Consider the following 21,902-nt stretch of genomic DNA (forward strand, 5'->3'; position numbering starts at 1 on the left):
TCCGAGGCCCTACCCATATACCGTGAGGCCCCACAATGAGCATCCAGCAAAAATTGTGGTTTTAAATGAATTAAAAATTAACAGTAATTAATTTAGATTTACATTTTTTTTAGTTGCCTCCGCCATGTTTAATACGCCCGTATGTAAATGTCACGATCTTTGCTTGTAAACTGTGGATTTGTATAGAAAGACAGAAGTACAGAATGACAAATTTTCGCTTTGATATAGTAGAGAAGATAGAAAAGAAAAATTAGTAGATAAGCTAAATCCTTTTGTAATTCCGTACCTGACCAGTACAGGGCGAATGCTATGCAAAAATTGTGTTTTTTAATTAATTAAAAAGTAACAGTAATTAATTTCAATTTAGTAGAGAAGATAGAAAAGAAAAAATAGGAGATAGCTAAATCCTATTGCAATTCCGTACCTGACCTGTAGAGGGCGAATGCTATTCAAAAATTGTGGTGTTTCATTAAATAAAAATTAACAGTAATTAATTTCGATTTCAAATATTTTTTTTGTTGCCTCCGCCGTGTTTTAATATGCACGTATGTAAAATTTCTATGGGGCATAAAATGAAATAGGGCATTACTATAGGGCATAAAATGAAATAGGGCATTACTATGGGGCATAAAATGAAACAGGGCATTACTATGGGGCATAAAATGAAACAGGGCACTACTATGGGGGATAAAATGAAACAGGGCACTACTATGGGGCATAAAAAGAAATAGGGCACTACTATGGGGCATAAAATGAAATAAGGGCACTACTATGGGGCATAAAATGAAATAGGGCACTACTATGGGGCATAAAAAGAAATAGGGCACTATTACTGTATGGTGCATAAAAAGAAACAAGGGCAATATTATGGGGCATAAAATGAAATAGGGCATTACTGTGGGGCATAAAATTAAATAGTGCACTACTATGGGGCATAAAATGAAACAGTGCACTACTATGGGGCATAAAATGAAATGGGGCACTATTACTGTATGGTGCATAAAAAGAAACAAGGGCAATATTATGGGGCATAAAATGAAATAGGGCACTACTACTATGGGGCATAAAATGAAATAGGGCACTACTACTTAGGGGCATAAAATGAAATAGGGCACTATTACTGTATGGTGCATAAAAAGATTATGGGGCATAAAATGAAATAGGGCACTAGTATGGGGCATAAAATGAAATAGGGCACTATTATTGTATGGTGCATAAAAAGAAACAAGGGCAATATTATGGGGCATAAAATGAAATAGGGCACTAGTATGGGGCATAAAATTAAATAGGGCACTATTATTGTATGTTGTATAAAAAGAAACAAGGGCAATATTATGGGGCATAAAATGAAATAGGGCATTACCGTGGGGCATAAAATGAAATAGGGCACTACTATGGGGCATAAAATGAAACAGTGTACTACTATGGGGCATAAAATGAAACAGGGCACAACTATGGGGCATAAAAAGAAATGGGGCACTATTACTGTATGGTGCATAAAAAGAAACAAGGGCAATATTATGGGGCATAAAATGAAATAGGGCACTACTACTATGGGGCATAAAATGAAATAGGGCACTACTACTATGGGGCATAAAATGAAATAGGGCACTATTACTGTATGGTGCATAAAAAGATTATGGGGCATAACATGAAATAGGGCACTAGTATGGGGCATAAAATGAAATAGGGCACTATTATTGTATGGCGCATAAAAAGAAACAAGGGCAATATTATGGGGCATAAAATTAAATAGGGCATTACTATGGGGCATAAAATGAAATAGGGCACTACTATGGGGCATAAAATGAACTACAGAACTATTACTGTATGGTGCATAAAAAGAAACAAGGGCAATATTATGGGGCATAAAATTAACAACCACTGTGCACAGAGGTGTATCTTTAGAAGCATTGGGAAGGGGCACCTTCAGGGCCCATAATGTTCTGGCTATGCCTCTGGCCAAAATGTACCCCTAATACCAGAACTTAAAAGTAGAAAAATTTTATAATTTTGTGAGGAAAATAGAAATACAATTTTAATACTTATGATTTATAGCTGATAGTGTGGTCAACTGGGTGGCTGGTCATCATCATGCTGTCTTGATGATGGGCTTATTTTAATGTGGAGGCCTGATGTTGTAGACCCATTCACCTGAGTGTTATTCTGGCCCTGAGCTGCTCAAGGGCAGCGATTTGTGTCATTCTGACCACATCCCCCAATGTAAAATGCCCAAAATCATGGAATTAGGCAGGGGGGGTGGAGCTGCAATAACAAATCTCTGGACCATACTCCCTACCTGGACCTCCTCCCTCACGGAGGAGGCCAGAGAAAAGTCAGCATGTAGGATCTGGCCCTGGTTTTCACCATCAGTGACTTAATAATGTCATATGTCATTCCCTGGTTTTCACCATCAGTGACTTAATAATGTCATATGTCATTCCCTGGTTTTCACCAGCAGTGACTTAATAATGTCATATGTCATTCCTTGGTTTTCACCATCAGTGACTTAATAATGTCATATGTCATTCCCTGGTTTTCACCATCAATGTTAACACCGGTACTTGAAGAGAATCGCAAAGTAAAGCTCTCCCGATAAGAACTATCCTTTGAGATAGAGGGACTGCAGGGATTATGACCCACAAGTCCCTCATGCATGCGCAGAATGACGAGCGTGCCGCGGTGGCTGCTGGGAGGGGAGAGATCTGACTGGATCCCTGTCATAGCACTTTGCAGAAAGAAGCCCATAAGCTTCTATTGGTTAACTTCATATAAAGATGGCGTTACCCATCAGATCCAAGCTGTGGTAAACTTTGCTTTTCGAAGCTATGTGCATATCAGAAATGCGGTCAAACCATTTTCGGGGGTTTGACCACATTATTGATGATAGTGTATCCCACCCATAATGCCGTATGTCATTAACAATTACTTTTTTAATAATGTTTTAACATATATGAAATTAATATGATAATATGTAAAATGCTGTCACACAGTTTACTTTGAGACACGGATGGGTGCATTAGTGTACAATTAAATGACACACACTGACTATTTTCTATTGCTACCCATTTGTTAAAAGTGAGACTGTCAACAAGGCTTTTATTAATCACTATTGGAGGTGCTGTCATTTGGAATCAATTAAAAGACACTTAAATATCTTGAGAAATCAGTGGTGTGCAGTGAGGTCAGTGGCTGGGGAGGCACACGTATAAAAACACAGTTGTTATATAAAAACTCTGGAGCATGATAGGGAGTTTGATAGGGGAGGGAGTATGACAGGGGAGGCTTTGCCTACCTTCATTATTGGCAGTCCAAATTAGGTAGAGTTACATTTATTTAATCTTTCTGGTTTTACTATAGTGTTTGGCTTGCTTGGCTGTAATGATAAGTGAAATGCAGATTGAATTTTGGAATACATCTCGATTTAATGCAATTCATAATGCAGCAAAATTCCCTTGGGAAAATTTCTGAAACTATAAATTGAGCTTAAAATGCTGTTGCAACCCTAGTGCAACAAAAAAGCATAAACAGAAACGGTTTCCTCTTTTTCAGGACATTCTGTCTTGTTTTTATTTTTGGACTTCCTTACTTGCAAAGCTCTGAAAATAAGCTGTTATTTTAATACAAACCAAAATCTAAGAAAGTTCACTGTGGGATCAGCAGAACTAATAATCAAAATGCCAGAGTAATTTGAAATAGCATTGGTTGTGGTTGTAAGGCGGTTCTGTTAAATAGACCGCCTATGAGTTATAAACACATTTAATTAGTATCATATCCTCTTTTTTTCTGAACTATCTTAAATCGTTCACCATGTGATTAGCTCCCCCTTGTGGTAACATCTGAAAAGCTCTTAATTTAAAAATAAAAAAAAATGTCAGGACAACCTTTTTTTCTGCAAAACCAGAACATGTGCAACCTCTATGTACAGCAGCAGTTTGCAAACTGAAGGGGTGGACTAGTAGCAGTGATGTTCATGATGCTTAATAGCCAACAATTTAATAACATTTCCAGGGACACATTGTTGCTGAGACTGTAAATCCAAGCCCATAAAACATGGTGCCATCATTGTTCTTTGGTTCACTACGATTAAAACTTTGACATGATCACTAAACATGATTATTATTATTATGCCATTTATTTGGATTTTAAATACTCTTGTTTAATAAATATGAATTTATAAAGCCCAGAAAATAAAATTAGGATGGTGAAAATAGCAGTTTAGATACAGAATATACTGTATATTTGGTCATTATTGAGAAACAGCTAGAGATATTTAAAACCTCATTCTGTTTATGGTGCCTGGACCTCTTGGCTTTGTAGCCTTCAGAAGATTTTGTGGAGGTCTCTGGCAGACAAGGGTTCAAACAGAAACATAATTTTATGACCGATCTAAAGTTTTGCGTCAGGAACAACCAAATTTATAATTTATATAGCAACCAAACCTAACCATTAATATAAATATCAGATAAATAGATAATAAATCCCATTACATTGATGCAATATTTTCTGCAGGAGAACAGGTATACTTTGTTGAGGTAACTCTTGATGAGTGGTACCATATCCTTCGTGTGCAAGGGTGTAATTAGGTTAAACATTTCCACAGTCACCTGATGTTGAAGCACATCCCATCTAAATTTCCACTCATCTCAGCTTTTACTGAGGCAGGTTCATAACACCACCAATTGTGTACTTGTCCAGGTCCAGAGCATTGATAGTTTTGTAGAGCATGAAGTACTTGTGCTATTTGAGAAGAACATATAAGAGTACAGTAGGACTGCAGTCGTATTAATAGATCTATTTTTAGAAGATGCTCCTATGGCCCAGCTCCAGACGCTGGTTGTTTCTGTTCCAAGGCGAGGTACAGTAATAAGCCTTATAAGCTTTTTTTCAGCATACAGTGCATGGCTGCGAGGGCACATCATACATTTTTTTCTGATTCATTCTGTTCTGGCACCGGAACGGCTCTTTCTTGTCCACTCTCATGTGGGGTAGTTGGGGAGGGCCCAGAGCTGCTTCCTACTGGGGGAAGAAGTTGTGCAGATTGTAGCACGGCCTCGGAGTGTTCCCTTGCCTTCATTCGAAGTGCTGCCACACTAGCAGTGCGGTGACTCTGGCAGCTGTAAGGGGGTAGAAAGGAAAGAGCCAAGGGGTCGGACACACAGCAGGAACAGAGAGGACCACCTGGAAGAAAAAGTATGTAGTCCATATAATATCAAGCGATATAACAAAATCTATAATCATTTTCCACTGTAGGATGCCCCCATATTACTATCATATAACAAACATGCAAATATATGCACAGATATCTTTTATTTTCGGCTTATGTATGGAAATCACTAACATGAATTCTTTAGCATCTGATGGATGATAAGTACCAATAAAATGATTAAAGTGGCATGACATGGATGATGTGTTTCCTTTCTGATCACAACAATATAAAATTAGGCACATATACAATATAATTTTAGCAATCTGACCTTTTAAATCACATCTTTTATATGTTGTGTATATGTTGTGTATATGTTGTGTGCATGCATTGCAAAGAGCCCTTTGCCGGCCACATTGCAGAGACCAGATCAGCAATCACATGCCATAGATTATGTTGCCCATCACACAGTGACCATCCCTAACGAATGCACATTGTGCTGAAAGCTTGGGCAGGCATATACTGACCACACTGCACAGACCCATTGGCCAGCTACATTTCACAGACCCCATCCCTTTCTGAATAAACTGCACAGAGATCTTGTTTTCACCCAGACAACCCAGTTTTCATGTGCTCTGTCCACTGCACTGATAAGTAGGGTGCATGCATGTACGGGATCAGGGGAGCTGCAATCCTCTGTCAAGAGATCTTCCTGCTGGTGGTACTGGCTGGTGAAATAAATAAAAAAATCTGTTTATTGCGGCACAGCATGTGTGACATCATGACATCACGCTGCACTGCGTGGCTGAAAGGCAGAGAAGCCATCGCTCAAAGAAAACGAGGAGCAGCCCAGAGACACAGAAGAAGAAGGTAAGTGTCTGGAGAGACAGAAGGAGGCTGTCTGGAGCTTTAGAGACACAAGCTTTTGCTGGAAAGACAGAAGGAAGCTGGAGCTGGAGAGACTGTAGGGGTTTGGATAGACACTTGGGGCTACAGTTGGAGAGACAGAAAGGGACTAGACCTGGGGAGACACTGGGGTCTGTAGAGACACTGGGCAGCTGCAGCTGAAAAGACACTGGGTGGGCTGCAGCTGGAGAGACACTGTGGTGCTGAAGAGACAAAAGGGAGCTGGCTAGATGTGAAGAGATACTGGGAGGCTAGGTAGACACTGAGGGACTGGAATGGTACCACATTAGAAAATACAGTTTAATAATATAAAATTGTTCTAATCAGGGAAGTTCACATTTAGCCCTGCACCAAAACTTCTGTAACTATGTATTAGCTGGTTGAACCTCTGCTATATTATGATTACATTGGTTAAACGAGTTTCTATGCAAAGAGACGTCTTCTGTGATCTCATACGTGAATAGTGAATACTGACTGAAGTCACCATCGGCCCAGGAAGCAACAATTTCTTCAGATGTTCCCCATTACAGAGAAACCACATATTCTGTAGGTAACGAATACTCTTATGCGACTGGCCTGTACCTGCCGGGAGACCAGGTTTTAATCTCATATCAAAATCCCGGTAGCTACTGGGGGCCTGAGACAGCCCCCGACCCGTGGCCATTCTACCCCCACTACTAAATTTCCTCTTCAAACACTGGTAGGGTGCATTATGTAACTAAGCCAACATTGTACATTGTGTTAGTATAGACGGCTGGGGAAGGGACCTCATTAGGGGCTCCTACTGTCGAATTGGAAGGCAGCAATTGGGAGAAGGCAAATTAAAATATAGAGATAGGAGATTTGGTAAGAAGGTGGAATGGTAGGGGTTGGGGGCAAATTTATGTGTGTGTTGTGTTTTGTGTACATGTTTGGAGAAGTCTCTGTAGGTGGAAGGGCCAGACAGAGGTTTGTAGTGGAGCCTACCAATAAATGTTAAAAATATATACTGGTGAAGTTATTAAAAAGTGTCAATACTCCCATTACCGCACATATGTTGAACACACCGTAGTGCCCCATCTCACATTATACCACATAGAACCCCCAGTTCACATTATGCCACAGTGCTCCCCAACACTGATGATGTAGCTAGTGTGGAGGGCACCTGGGCAAACTTCCAGGCCGGCCTGTTAGTCCAGCACTGGTAGGTGGTGTATCTGCATAGGGTGATGTCCATGACAACAGAAGCTACTCTCATGCAATTTTGCTTTACTATAAGATAAATAGAATTCTAAATTATGAATGTTTATACATAGGCTAGTGGTAAAGGGAAAATGTGGAAACACCTCTCTAAAATTCCTTCCTTTGACATTGCTGTGCTTGCCTCTGCAAACAGTTCTGGGACACTGTCAAGATGTTAAAGCCACGTGAGTGATGTATAAGTGGTCAACGCGTTTCCCAAATGAAAAATAACATTGAGTGAGTGCAAAGGTGTCAGTAAAATCCTTCAGCGAATGGGGCATGGCCTTGTCACCGCAAGCCACGCCCCCTGTAAGATGACATTTAGGGCTCAGCAGCCACGAGTAGTCTCCAACTGCGGCTCAGCACACGCTGTGTGCTGGGCTGCTGTGAGGGGGGAGGGAGTGGCGCCGGACCCGGGCCCCTCAGGAAGCCCGGGCCTGGGTAATCTGTATCCGCTCCCCCCCCCCTCTCGGCGCCCCTGCCCGTACACACAGCAAGATGTGCCGATATACATGCAGATATATTGGGCATTGGCTGTGCTGCAGAGCAGATGCGATATGTCTGTGAATGACGTCGTCCACAGATATATCGTCTGTACATGCCCGCCTTTCCGCAAACGATATATATTCGATAGAACAGACAATATTTTGTACAGTGTGTTTGTACCCAGCTAAAGTTGCGCCTCTGTACGGCTGATGCAATCTCTGATGGTGCAACCTTAATACGCACAGCGGTGGATTACCGCCACTGCTATCAGCCACGATATTAGCAGAAAGGCAAAGTAGCGCTGCAGCAAAATAAGCAATCGCAGCTGCACCTGTGCCCACCTCTGAATCAGGCTCCAATAAATCACGTCTTTGTCATCCTGCAATCAAAACTGGCAAACTATTCTATTAATGATGGAGTAGCAGCAGAAATGACAAGTTATAGCACTAATTCAGCGTAACATTTATATTCTATAGTATAATGTAATAAGTAAATTGAGTCATTAATTGATTATAAACTGGGAAAGACAAATATCTTCCAGAAACGTATGTTTGTCAGTAATGAGAAGTGTTGTCTATCTGTGTATACTGTGTATACTGTTCTTGTTACGGATACCAAGCTCTGCATGATTCTGCAGGACTCCCGGCAGTGAAAGAGTTTCCTTTCCATTAGCTGCCGATATAGTGCTGAATCAGAGCATAGCACGGTGAGATCATCTGAACAGATTAATACTTAATGTAATAATCCAGCCTCCCTGTGGTGGAGAGAGGGGGGAATCAATTCTGTGAGTCTGACAGGAAGAGCCCCCCCCTCCCCCTACCACTACTCCGAATCTCGCCTCCCCACCTCGGATCAAAGCCCTGTACACAGTCAAACAAATCGACCATTGGAAACAAGCTTTAACCATTACATCCCAAAGACCAGAACAACAGTGATTAACATCTGCATCTCCAGAGGGCGCACGCCGCAATGTGATCCTACTTACACAATCTCAAAGAAGTGATTAACCCAGAGTTACAAGGGAATCCTACAGAATATTTATTAACCCATGTATCATTTTTGGAAATGTAATGAATGAACATGTTACTGCCTATCAAAGACATAATTCAAAATCTAGTAAAAAACATAGCTTCATGGTACAGACAGAATAATAATCTGCACCTCTAGAGAAATCTGCAAAACAATGATTAGTGCCTAAATTACCTTCCAACTGTACAGTACAGGATTAACCTCTAAAAGAAACATAGTGAAGAATATATTTTTACAACTCTATATTTACTAAGCATATATTTGACATCTGCACTCCCAGACAGTAAAGCACAATGCTGACTTTCTTTTGAGTGAAGAATAGCGAACGAGCCACCACCGAGCAATTTACTGTAGATTTATATTGGTACTTGAATTAAAGATGTACGGTATCAAACCTTCTAAACAGAACAAGTGGAGAAGTTACCCATAGCTAGCAACCAATCAGCTTCTATGTGTCAGTTTATAGAATGGACTTGATAAATGATATCTAGATGTTTATTGGTTGGTGTGGCAACGTCTCCACTAAAGCAGTAAGTCTGTATTTCCCATAGACAGTGACGGTAGTATCTCCCACCATTCTCCTACAATATTTTTAAGTAGCTGGCGGGCAACAGTAGGGGTTGTAGGGGATCAGAAAGATTCAGCCAGCAAGAGAATAATGGTGACTCATAATAAATGGCATGGGAAGCCAATGTTGGGTATGGATGGACAGGAGGGGTTTGGTCAGCAGCGCCTAAACAACAGGTGGGCACCCATCTAATTAACAAGTGCCTAAATCTTTAACGCTATCATCAGTGCTCAAAGTGATAATTTAGAGGTGGGGGTATGGAGATTGAATCTCCCCCCCTATGGGCCCCTGCTTCCATATCACCCCATTGTATTTCTACCCCACACCCCCCTCACCCTTCTCCCTGCCTGCTCCCCTCTCTCACACCTTGCTCTTACTGATTCCCTCTCTCTATCACCCCCTACAATAGTTAGCCTGCCTCCCTCTGTCTGCCCCTCTCTCTAGTCCCTCTCTCACACCCTCCCCTCTCTCTAATTCCCTCTTACCTGCGCTGCTGGAGTGGAGCCACCGGGATCCTCGGGTCTTCTTCACTGCAGTTTATCAGGCGCCGCTATGAGCCAATGAGAAGCTGCCATTTGGCAGCTTCTCATTGGCTGGCGGCTGCGAGCCCTGCGATTGGCTGGCAGCCGCGAGTCCCGCGATTGGCTGGCGGCTGCGAGCCTCGTGATTGGCTGGCAGCCGCACAGTGCGTGGTGCTTACAGTGCAGCCGAGACCAGGTACTTTGTCCCGGCTACATGTCAGCGCCTCCGCTGCCGCGATTGAGATGTGTCCCCTGTGGGACACATCTCTACACATTGCTGCCACTGTTTCAGCGCTGGGATCCCATACTGGATCCCAGCGCTGGTGCATTCTCTAAAATGAAGTGGGGCTGGGAAGTGGCGGTATGTCATACCGCCGTATACCGCCCCACTTCGACCACTGGCTATCATGACAGAAAAAAACAATTATAATGATGAGGTCAGTGTCAGATTTTACCTAGGGGCTGCGGCCCCCCAGTATAATCCGCCAACCCCAGTGAGTGTTCTCTGGCACTGGCTTCCTATAAGCAGCTTTCCCTGCTAATCACAGCCAGACAGGCAGTCCCAGGGGAGGTGTTTTCTCCCTCTGGGAATTCCAGTCTGGACCAGTATCAGCAGAGAAGAAGCTTCCAATGGGAAGTCAGGCCTTGATTCAGAGCAGGACGCTATTTGCGGTTGCTCGTTCAGAAAAAGGGGCTGGCTATTTAAATTAAGCGCTCGCTCTTTGCGGTCTGTTGATGCCTCTATGTCTGAACGAGCGAACGAAACATGCACTCACTATTTTGGAAAAAACGCCCCCTGGCCGCTCGCATCATACGTCATCTCCGCTATTTATTTGATTAATCGAGTACTTCGAAAGGCGTATGAACTGCTCGCAGTGCTTGTGGTTGAATTTTCCTACCGCAATCATGCGAGAAGTTCAGGCTAAAAGACAACCCAGTGACGTGGTCGATGACGCTGCTTTGTTAATTATGCACACCCTTAAAACGCCCGTTTTGACCGTTTGGCACGCCTGCGTTCGGATCTCCACTCCCCGTTTTCAAGCACCTTCCCCTGTTACCACCCACAAACGCCTCATCCTGTCACTCAAATTAGCAGGCATTCACTATTTTGCGAGCACACGATTTTCGACCACACATACGCATGCGCAGTTGTGCAAACATCGCTCGGAGCGAACGAGCGTCTGCTTATGAGCGGCTCTGAATCAGGCCCTCAGTCTCCTGCCTTGTCGTTAGCCTATTCAGCTTCTAGGGACTGCAGCCGATGCAGTCACTAGAAGCCGGTGCTTCTGCGCATGCAGCGATCGCGGGCCCTGTCAGATGCATTGCGTTGTCGTAGTGCACATGACAGGAGCGGAAGAGAGAAGAGGACAGAGCCGGCCGGGCTGCTGCACGGACAGCCCTCCTGCCAGGAAAGGTAGGAGCTGCCGCAGGATGAGATGTAATATTAAAATTTCAATTACAGTCCCTTCAGCATAACCCATTATACACATCTGCAATTTTGTAAAGGTGTAAGCCAAACCAAACATCAATGAGATGGAAAGATTTGCAGTTAGAATTTATCAGAATCAATCCCATTGAAGTGTATGATACTGAGTGCACAAAGCATGTGGGCTGTCCCACATGCTTTGTGTAATCAGATAGGTTCTGTAGGATTCTCCTGAAGTTGGCATTTGCACACAGAAACAGTGGGGCGTGCATTAAACTATGGAGAGAGATAAAGTGGGGAAATTGAATATTGCAACAAGTCAGCTTGTAACTGTCATTTGAAGAAGCAACTGGATAAAGGTGCAGGGGCAGAACTATGGGAGACAATGGAGGTGCCTGCTGACGGGCGCCAGTACTGAAGGAGCACCTCCTCCATTGCCCACAATATATTCACCCCACTTAGGGCTGTAAATATGTACCCGGAGTGTACCATCACGGCCGCCCAATACATGGCAACTCATCCCGGCACCTGAGAACCCACCATAACAATATACTAGTGGAGGGCTCTGTGTTAGACCATCAGATGCCGCTTCCAACTAACTATAGTCTGTCCCTGCTCATTGATGCTGCTGCTAATTAGCAGCTTCTCATGCCAATGTGACTTTTTTAGGGGGGAGGGCACCAGAGTATAACTTGCCTCCGGGCGTCTGGGAACGAACTTACGCCACTGTAAAGGTGATGCAGTGTGTAATAATTTTCTGAAAAATAACTTTTTTTAATGGATGAAGGTGTTATGACCTAGGGATCGTAGCAACAATCATAGGCCCCGGAACAGAGGTGGGCAAGGGAGTGGCTCGCTTTCCCCCAAAACATTTCTGAGACGCCAGTCTGACATTTGAGAGGCACTGCATGGAGAAAGAGGAGGTGTAATGTTCCTCTTTTTTAGTTAAAAGACCGCACAATATACACCTCCTCCTCCATGAAGTGCAAGGGTTGTGCAGCCTATTGCTATAATGTACAGCCCCTGCCTCCTGCTCCACTGTGGTGCCATCTACCCCTCCCTGGTGGTCATGTCCTCCTCTTCTTCCGTGGTGGTGGTCTCTTCCTCCCCTGTAGTACCGACTCTGCCTCCACCCAGCAACAGGTCATTTGTAAAGGAGGGGGGCACCAAAATAAAATGATATCTTACACCCCCCACCCAATATAAACATTCTGATGCCCCTGGAAACAATGTTATTTTAAATGTTGGTAGTCTATTTACTGATATATTTTGTGGATAAAAGTGCTATGTCATATTCATGTCAAATGTACCTTTAACTGCAAATATCTCTGTTTCTTCTAAACGTAGCATAACACCTTCATCCACTCACCTCTTCCTTTATCTAGCACAGACTATGGCAGTTAGAAGCTTATTGGTTGCTATGTTCAGCTTCTCCACTTTATCTCTCTTAAAGGTTTGATACATCTCCCCCATGGTCTGACTGATTTAAATCTCTACAACATGGTGTCAGAGATGACTCTTGGAGCAGAATACCATCGTATGAAATATAATTTACTATTTTTTAAGTTCTGTATTGCTGCAAAGAAGAAATTTATCTTTTTGCTGGAACATAGGCAGCCACTGCAGCCAGGTACCTATGACGGGATGTAGTCGGCATCCTGGTGTGCGGGATGCCGACGGTCTTAATACCGGCGCCAAAATCCTGACAGGTCGGGATCCCGGCACCAGTATCCCAACTGTTGGCATCCCGAAGGTAAGTATTTTGGTGCAGGGGGAGGGTAGCGTTAGCTAGCGGAGTTAGGGTTAGGCACTAGGGGAAGGGTTAGGCACCGGGGATGGAAGGTTAGGATTAGGGTACGGGGAGGGGGTGGTTAGGTTTAGGCACTAGGGGGGAGGTTAGGTTTAGGGTGCGGGGAGGTTAGGTTTAGGCACTAAGAGGGGAGGGTTAGAGTTAGGCACCGAGAAGGGTGGGTTAGGGTAGGGGTTAGAATTATATTGCGATGGGTGTCGGGATTGTGGCTGTTGGTATTCTGACTAGCGGCATCCCGACAGCCGGAATACCATACCCAACCCCCTATGATAACTGTGATGAAATTCACTGGGCTTACTTTCTGCTATATAAAATAAACAACAGGTAAAAAATTATTAATTAGGCCAGACTAGAAAGATAAAAAAGAAAAGAAAAAGAATAATAGCAGGCGCAGCCTAGTTTCTATACCAAGCACTGTCTGAGATACCAGTGTACAAACAGTTCTAGCCTAGAACCAGACTTAGCAATGACAGATCCTGCTGCTCCCCAATTAATAATTGGCTGCTATTAATTGTTGAGTTATGTTGCTGGCCATTAAAGGATGTGACTGGACTGAGTAAATCCACAGGCCCCTGATGCTTTTAGCAGTAAGTAATTGTAATGGCAGGAAATCTCTTCCGTCAGACCACACAATCACAAAATCATTCTGTGCTCGCCACGAGAACACACCAAGACACTGACTGGGGCAGAAAACCACAGAGCAGAGTATGGCAGGATGGGGGAAATATCTGTACAACTCTGCTAAAAAGTGATGAGTACTGAAGCACTCTCGTCTCTCACAGGCCAGCCATTTAATGGGTCTAGTGCCAAGTTTGTAGAGTGCCATTAATGTTATTAGGGTACAGTTACGAAAAAAAAAATTGTGGCAAAGGAAGAGGTGGTGTTGCCCTTAGTAACCTGTTTGTTTTAATTTTCTAAACTGCACTCAAACAGGGATAGCAAAAAAATGTTGGGGTCCTAACAGCACCAACATTTTCCCTTTAAACTGGGTTCCCCTTATAAACTGATTGCAATGTATTAAAAAATAACTCCTGTTTTTAAAAATAATTACAAAAGAAGCCATCTACGTCCTAAATATGTATGTACAGCTCCATGAAGTAATAGAAAAGATTGTTTCAATATAATAAAATAGTTGCTGACTGTAGGTCCCCACCAGGGGATAAAGTGGGCCAGAATGGGGCGGAACTGCATTCTGTCACTTTTATTTGGAGACAGAACCAGTCCCGCCTCCTTCGGCCCACCACAGCTCGGCACTGCAGGGAGCTCCCTTTGCCGGGCACCCGCTGAGATTTTGCTACCAGCGGGCGCATGGCTCCTTCCCCACAGCACCAGCACCAGCCAGAGGCTGGAGTTCACTCCTGAGCTCTCGCTTCCGGCTCCCGCAGTGTGCACTATGGGAGAAGCGTCATGACATCTCTCCCATAGTTCAGAGGAGTAACCTGTCGGATGGCTACGGACGCAGGAGCGGGGCTTGAAATAAGTATTTTTTTTGTGTGTGTAAGTGGCACTACTACAGGGGCATTTCTATTGGGGCACTACTGCAGGGAGCATTTCTATTGGGGGCACTACTACAGGGAGCATTACTACTGGGGGCATTACTATTGGGGCACTACTACAGGGAGCATTACTATTGAGGGCATTACTACTGGGTGCTTTACTATTGGCACCACTACTTTAGGGGACATTACTACTGGGGGCATTACTACAGGGGGCACTACTACTGGGGGCATTACTACTGGGGGCACTACTACTACTGGGGGCATTACTACTGAGGGCTTTGCATAAGGGGCACTACCACTGTTGGCACTGCATAAGGGGCACTGCCACTACTGGGGGCACTGCATAAGGGGCACTAACACTACTGGGGGCACTGCATAAGGGGCTCCACTACTGGGGGCATCGCATTATGGGCACCACTATTGGGGGCATTGCATAAGGTACCACTATTGGGGGCATTGCATGTGTAATAGGGGCACTACTACTGTGAGCATTGTGTATAAGGGGCACTACTGTGGGCATTGTTTAAAAGGGGCACTACTGTGTGTCATAACATGAATAAGGGACACTACTATGTTGTGTAATGTGAATCAGGAGCACTATGTGTGGTGTAATGTGGATAATATTGTGCTACTGTGTGGTATAATATGAATTGGGAATACTGTGTGACCACGCCCCTTTCTTTCAAGACCACGCCTCTTTTGTTCAGCGCACATCGATTTGAGTTGCACCGCTTCTCTTGGACCACTTTAAGCACTGGTCTCCACTCTTTGAGTGCCTGGATGGGGAGATCCCAGGGGCAACTATGGTGTGGTATGGAGCTGTGAATCCCATCATCACCGTAAAATGTCACATTTTGCAGCAGTAGATGGAGCCATGATGATACAGGAGTGGATGGGATGTGGGAGAGATCCTTGATGTCTCACAGTCATTCAAGGAAGATAGAAGAGTATGACATTAGTATGTCCACAGTCAAAGGCCTCATCAATATCATTTTAGACACAAAGGGCCTGATTCAGAGGAGGATGTAAATAGCACAGCCACTGCAGCTTGTACGCAGCAGCTGTGCGAGATTATGCTAATGATGCATGAGGTGTCCAGTGTAAAAAGACACCTACTGCCAACATCTCCGATCTGAGGGCTGTGTCCAAAGCATCAGATCTACATTGCATCCATGGGTCACAGCAGTGACAGTGTGACTGAGCCTAATATGTCCTGATCCCTCGTTCTGCCGACGCCAATCCTGAAAATGGTCGGAATTGGTGAGATTTTTAACAAGTTTCATTTCTCTGATTCCCCATTGGTTCGTCGATCATTGATATCCGCCAATTGGCGATCCGGCGAGGCATCAGGGAAATTGAACATTTTAAAAATCCCTGACTCGCCGTTTCCTACCATTTTCAGGTCAGATTCAGGGAATCGAGATTGTCCAACATGGTGGATTTCTCGGCAGAGCAGGGAATTGCACCATTACAGGATATGTATGCTCCATAAGGCTACTCAGAATGCCTGCCATCTATGCTGTCAAGGCCAGTAAATTTGCGTCGGAAAACGCAGTCACTGTGCACCTCACGTTTTGGGAAACGGTCCCCGGCTCCACCCCTGAAAACCTGCAGCCTGTCAATCAAGCTGCGGCGCCAGGGCACTGTGAGCGACGTCACAGGACGAGATCTGAACATGTGGAACGTGGCTTCATGTGCATATCTTAGACCATCGGAGATGTACACGAACATCGGAGTTCTGGTACATCTGATTTAGGCCCAAAGACTTTGCAGAGATAAAACAGCTTCCATAGGGCTGGTGTTGTTGATGAAGCTGCACTGCTAGGTTTTAATAATTTGTCCCTGGAAAATGTTTACCCCTAAAATGTTCCTATTTTCAATATTAACCAAATATACAGTACACTTTCTTTTACTTGGCATATTGCTCAAATATGACACTATCTACAAGTTTACTACTGAAAAGTAATATTTTAAAAGTAATACAATTCTATTAAAGCCATGTTTGGCAAACATGTTATGATTCAAATTGTTGTGCAAAAAAGTCTCTCTAAACAGAAGCATGTACAGAATAAATGCACCTGCTCCAAAGCAAAGTGCCCCTAGAAATTATTTTCACATTTTGGCAACAACGCCATTGCAGAAAATGACTTCCAGCTGCCGGTCCGGCCCTTACCACCAGCTAGCCCTACAGCAAGATTCAGAGACGGTAAGTGCGTCATGGGGCTGTTCATATTTTATTAATTTATTTATCTTTTTAATATACGCAAATGATACAACTGGTGTCCCCATTAACATCTTTTATAAACTTACTGGTGCATCCAATACATCCAAAACGTTCACCTGCACACTTTCATATCATAGCTAGTATGTCCCTAATTTCCAGATAAAGGCCTAGCTTACAAATAGATGACCCCACAAATTTGTGCTCCTTGTGATACAATTCTTTCTACTGAGACAGACTTATCTTTTTATTGCTATAAGAAATGTTTTGTATCTGTTCTAAATCTATGCTACCAAAAAAGTTACTAATGCTGGGCATACACTGCCAGATAAAATGTCTGTCAGACCGACAGACATTTTATCTGGCTGCCTGCCAGCCACAGATGTCGCCGGCATACACTGTGAGAGAAATCTCACAGTGTATAGCCCGACATCCGCGCTCTGCCCCCGGGGGAGGAGACATTTCCCTGTTCCTTCCGTAGGAAGGAACACAGGAAATGTCTGTCTGTCGGCCGCGCTGGGCATACACTGCCCGATGCGGCCGACAGTTTCCCGGGTAAATATCGCATCGGACGGGCATGCTGGACAATCCAGCATGCCCGACCGAGCAATATTTAACCCTCGGTCGCCCGCATACACGCTGCAATTATCGCAGCGATCCGCCGATATCGGGCGGATTGTCCCGATAATTGCAGAGTGTATGGCCAGCATAAGACTGTTTTTTATTCTGTTTATAATACCATTGTCCCTGTACATTGTTATTTTATTCTGTTATTTGTAGCAAATATACCGTAGCTGTGCTTTATATTCATTTGCATTCAAATGTTTGTGAAGGAGTCTGTATTGTCTGTGAGCACAGAATAAAATGATATATTTGAAACGTAGGTAGGTATCTTTGCCTAGTAAGAGTGTTTCTGCATTTTCGTGTCAGTAAAGCGAGTTTGTGCTAATTTATTTTAGTCTACAGGAAAATTGCATGTAGTGTTTGTGTGTATAGCATACATTCATTCATGTCTCACTTGTCTTTTATGTGTACCTCCATGTACTATTGGGCATATTTAATAATGAGTGATATTCTTGTTATCACTAGTTACTAATCTTATATGGTGCTCCAACCAATCAGCTCCTAAATGTCATTTTTCAAACACATGACAGTGGCTGAATAGTTGGAGAACCATTTAAGACTAGTAATGAGTGATAAAAAATATCACTCGTTACTAAATATGCCCCTATATTTCAGGCAATATTATGTTACTATCCTGCTCTCACGTAGTTACCTGATTGGTTATTACTGGTTTGTTTTCTGTTCCAGTCTGGAGATAAATACAACAACGTATCGATTTGCTTTATCTGATCCATGTAACATGATTTTACTGTTAGTGTGTTGAAAGCTGTTTTACAGAATGTCAGCAGGTAAATTGTTCTGCTGATAGCGGCCAAGTGCATGTCTGGCACTGAAAGCACCGTTCTCTATTTGGTCCTTGGAAACAGAAGGAAATCTGCTCTATTGAATGCTAGTATTTCTAATTTTTGAGCCCTGTCATCTTCCATGGTTTACACTGTATACATGGAGAAAACATAACTGGCAGATCAAATTTTAAAAAAAGAAAGAAAAGTAACACAAAGTAGTTTCTCCGCTACTCTCCATAATGGTGATATCCTATGGTTATACAGTATATTAAATAGAGTGTCATATTTTCACTGCATCATTTTGCAGCAGTTCTTTGTAGTAAAATAACCATTATAAGATGTTACTCCCCAGATTCTTGTGCTATATATTAGGAGTACTGTTAGAGTACTTACCTTTCAGAGAGGCTACATGCGACAGAGCTTGGGCGTAGCTGGCAGTGTTTATGAGAGCTCCAGGCAAACAGGATGGAAAGAATGATGTTGCTGTAGCCACTGTTCTGTCATGGGATAAACACCTATGTGTAACATGGAAAGAAAATAGATAGACGATCACTTGTCACATGTAGGAGACCTGTGAATAGTGGAAGTTTACTCATTCTAACACAATAAAGACACATTCACCATTTGAATTAGATTCCATAAAGTATACCTACCAAATTACTCTGCCCCACGTCTACAGATACTTATTTCACAGCAATAAACTGTTTGTAGATATTCCAGTTTGCACAATTTCTTACACTGAACTATTAAGGAAAGATTCCCAGAATCTTCTTGGTGTGTAATAGGAGTATTGTTAAAGTACAGGTGTGTCCACATACATCTAGCCTCCTGGTGTGCTATACAGCCCTTCTAGTCGCTTCATGCCATGGCGTGACTTGTTAGCATAGAGCATAATTTTGTGCACTTTTTACCTTCAAATGCATCTTATTCGTATAGCGATGGGAATAGATAGCACAAACAGTTTCTGCTGATTAAAATGGTATGCAACATTCCTATGTTCTGTGAGCGACTGCGAGTGTAACTGCATGTGAAATGCTACGTTACAGTGTCAGTGGCTGTAACACTGTAACATAGCATTTCGCATGCAGTTGCACACCCAGTCGCACACAGAACATAGGCATGCCGCATATCATTTTAATCAGCAGAAGCTGCTTGTGCTAGATATTTGCATCGCTGTGCCAATAAGACATATTTGAAGGTAAAAAGTTGCTACCAAGTAACACAGAGCTCCCACGTTATGTGTGACTTGTAGCGCATGGAGGATAGATGTATGTGGACACATCTGTACTTACCTTAAATAAACAAGGCATATGCCAGTAAAGAGAAATTAAACATCAAGAAAGGGCGGCCCACAAGAGCCTTAATATTAGCAATTTTGTTCCTTTTAGCCCTTTACCTCTGTTGTGCATCCAGGTTTTCCTTTTTGCCCCTGGCAGGTTCCCCTGTAGAAGGGGAAGTAAGGTTTCTGGTGGGAGATGTCACCTCTGCAGCACTTTCTTTGGATCCGTCCTGTTCAAAGCTGCCCCTTTCAGTTTTTCTCCACTTTGCCCGGCGATTCTGGAACCAGACCTGCAGGGAAGAGAGAGGAGAGCATTGTAATAACCTACAAAGTAATTACACATTTCATCTCTCCTGCTGGGATACATGAAACCAGGGGTAACTGCATGTGGTGCAAGCTTTGCATTGTTATTGTATAAGACACAGCAAACAGCTTTGAGCACAGCACCGTAAGAGGACATAGGATAACTGGAAAGGGTTCCAAGGCTTGTAGCTTTAATCGCTAAAGAACATTATGTGAATGATTGATCCAAGGTCAGGAAAGAATGTTTCCCTCCTGTGAGGATAACTTGGCACCTGTCACTCTGGAGGTTTTGGTTCACCTCCCACTGGATCAACGCAATTAGAACATCTGCAAAGTTGAATTTAATGAAAACGTGCCTTATTAAGATGTACTAACTATATAACATATCAGCTGTGCATAGGACACTAGTATGTACTCACTGCAGTTTTTTTGTATATACTTAGGGGTATAGTTACTGAAGGTCGATTTTAATCAATTTTGATCGATTTAAAAATCGATCAACATTGATGTAGTGTTTCTGGGGCTAAATAATACATTTACTAATACACACTTTTTGATTTAGTTTTTTTAAGTATTAGTGAATATGTGATTTGGGGGTCTATTTACTAAGCAGTGTTAGGAGACAGAGGGCCTGATTCAGACCCGGTCGCTCTGACAGAGTGCTCGCTCTGAATCAGGGCCGGGTTTTTTTTTTTTTTAGAACGGCCTCCTGGACGCTCGCATAGCTGTGGATGACCACCCACAGCTACAGCAAGCGGTCATGATGATGGTCGCGATGGTCAAGACCATCGCGACCATCAGGCTTGCTACGAGACCCTTGTGGTAGGGTCTCGTGGCCGCAAGCCCCAGAGAGATTTTGGCTCTAACAGAGCCGAAATCTCTCCACTGACATCACATGTGATGTCAGTGGGGCCGCCCCCAAACGACAGGCGTTCTCATGGGAACGCCTCCATTTGGGCAGCCACCCCCCTGCCCCCCCACCAAAGGGGGCGAGCTGTCACTCAACATCGACAGCTCGCCCCCTTTGTTGCGAGACCTGGAGCGACGGAGTGCCCGTCGCTAGCCGGGTCTCGCGCATGCGCACAACAGAGCCGGCTCCGTCGTGCGCATTCGCTGTGGGCCACCATTGACCCGGGTGCGAGCGCCCAGCGCTTGCGACCGGGTCTGAATTAGGCCCAGAGTGAAAAGTGATAAGAAAGTGATAAGGTGCCAGCCAATCAGCTCCCAACTGTTATTTTTCAAACACAGCCTGTGAAATGACAGTTGGGAGCTGATTGGCTGGCACCTTATCACTTTCTTATCACTTTTCACTCTGTCTCCTAACACTGCTTAGTAAATAGACCCCAGAGCTCAGAAACACAACATCGATGTTGATCGATTTTGATAGATTTTAAATCGATCAAAAACAATTAAAATCAACCTTAAGTAATCATACTCCTTACTGCACAATACAAAACAAACTAGGCATATGCAGAAAGGCTTTAGAACTTACTACAATTACTGAGTCAGTAGTATATTTCTGTATCTAGAAAAAAGCATGTTTATAATTTTTACTTTATCAATATATGAATATATAATGGCTGATACAGAGTAAGCACTACGATAGTTTGAGCCACACATCTTGCGTGAAATCACATTGCACTTGCCCAGAACTTGGATGAATGCATATGCGCCTATGCAGGCTTGCATGATTCTGGCACTTACACTTGCTTACACCTGGAGAGGCATTATGGGGGAAAGAGGGTATTGTAACGTAGGCCAAGTGATTCTGGTATAAAAGATAGACAGTTAAAAGGTTGACAAGGTTGACAAGGTCGAAACCAGATGTTAGGCAGGCAATAAGTTGACAGGGGCAAAAAAAAATCGACGGGAAAAAAGGTCAATGCAGTAAATGTCAGCATCGGAGGTCGTTAGGGACAAATGGCTGACAGGATCAAAAGGGCGGCTTGAAAATGGTCGACACATGTTTAATCATTCTAGCCCTGATCTTCGCCCTAACCTTTCCTTTGGTGCCTACCCCCAACTCTCTCTCCTGGTGCCTAACTGTAACCACCGGGTTAAGTGCCTGACCCTAACTA

At 43.4% G+C, this 21,902-nt stretch overlaps 1 protein-coding gene across 3 annotated transcripts in view; it reads right to left on the reverse strand.

The window, feature by feature from the left end:
• Window positions 1-3,537: 3,537 nt before the first annotated feature.
• Window positions 3,538-21,902, reverse strand: part of DRGX (dorsal root ganglia homeobox) — a 41,458-nt gene continuing 23,093 nt past the window's right edge. For all 3 annotated transcript variants that reach the window (XM_088459782.1, XM_088459781.1, XM_088459780.1), the window contains exons 5-7: window positions 19,639-19,811; window positions 18,636-18,757; window positions 3,538-5,181 (exon numbers count right to left, since the gene is read on the reverse strand). In XM_088459782.1, coding sequence (XP_088315908.1) covers window positions 4,919-5,181; window positions 18,636-18,757; window positions 19,639-19,811 — 558 coding nt within the window. In that variant the 3' untranslated portion in view covers window positions 3,538-4,918. The remainder of the gene's footprint in view (window positions 5,182-18,635; window positions 18,758-19,638; window positions 19,812-21,902) is intronic.

The sequence above is a fragment of the Taudactylus pleione genome, unplaced genomic scaffold (assembly GCF_031769625.1).
Source record: "Taudactylus pleione unplaced genomic scaffold, aTauple2 ptg000935l, whole genome shotgun sequence".
NCBI lineage: Eukaryota > Metazoa > Chordata > Amphibia > Anura > Myobatrachidae > Taudactylus > Taudactylus pleione.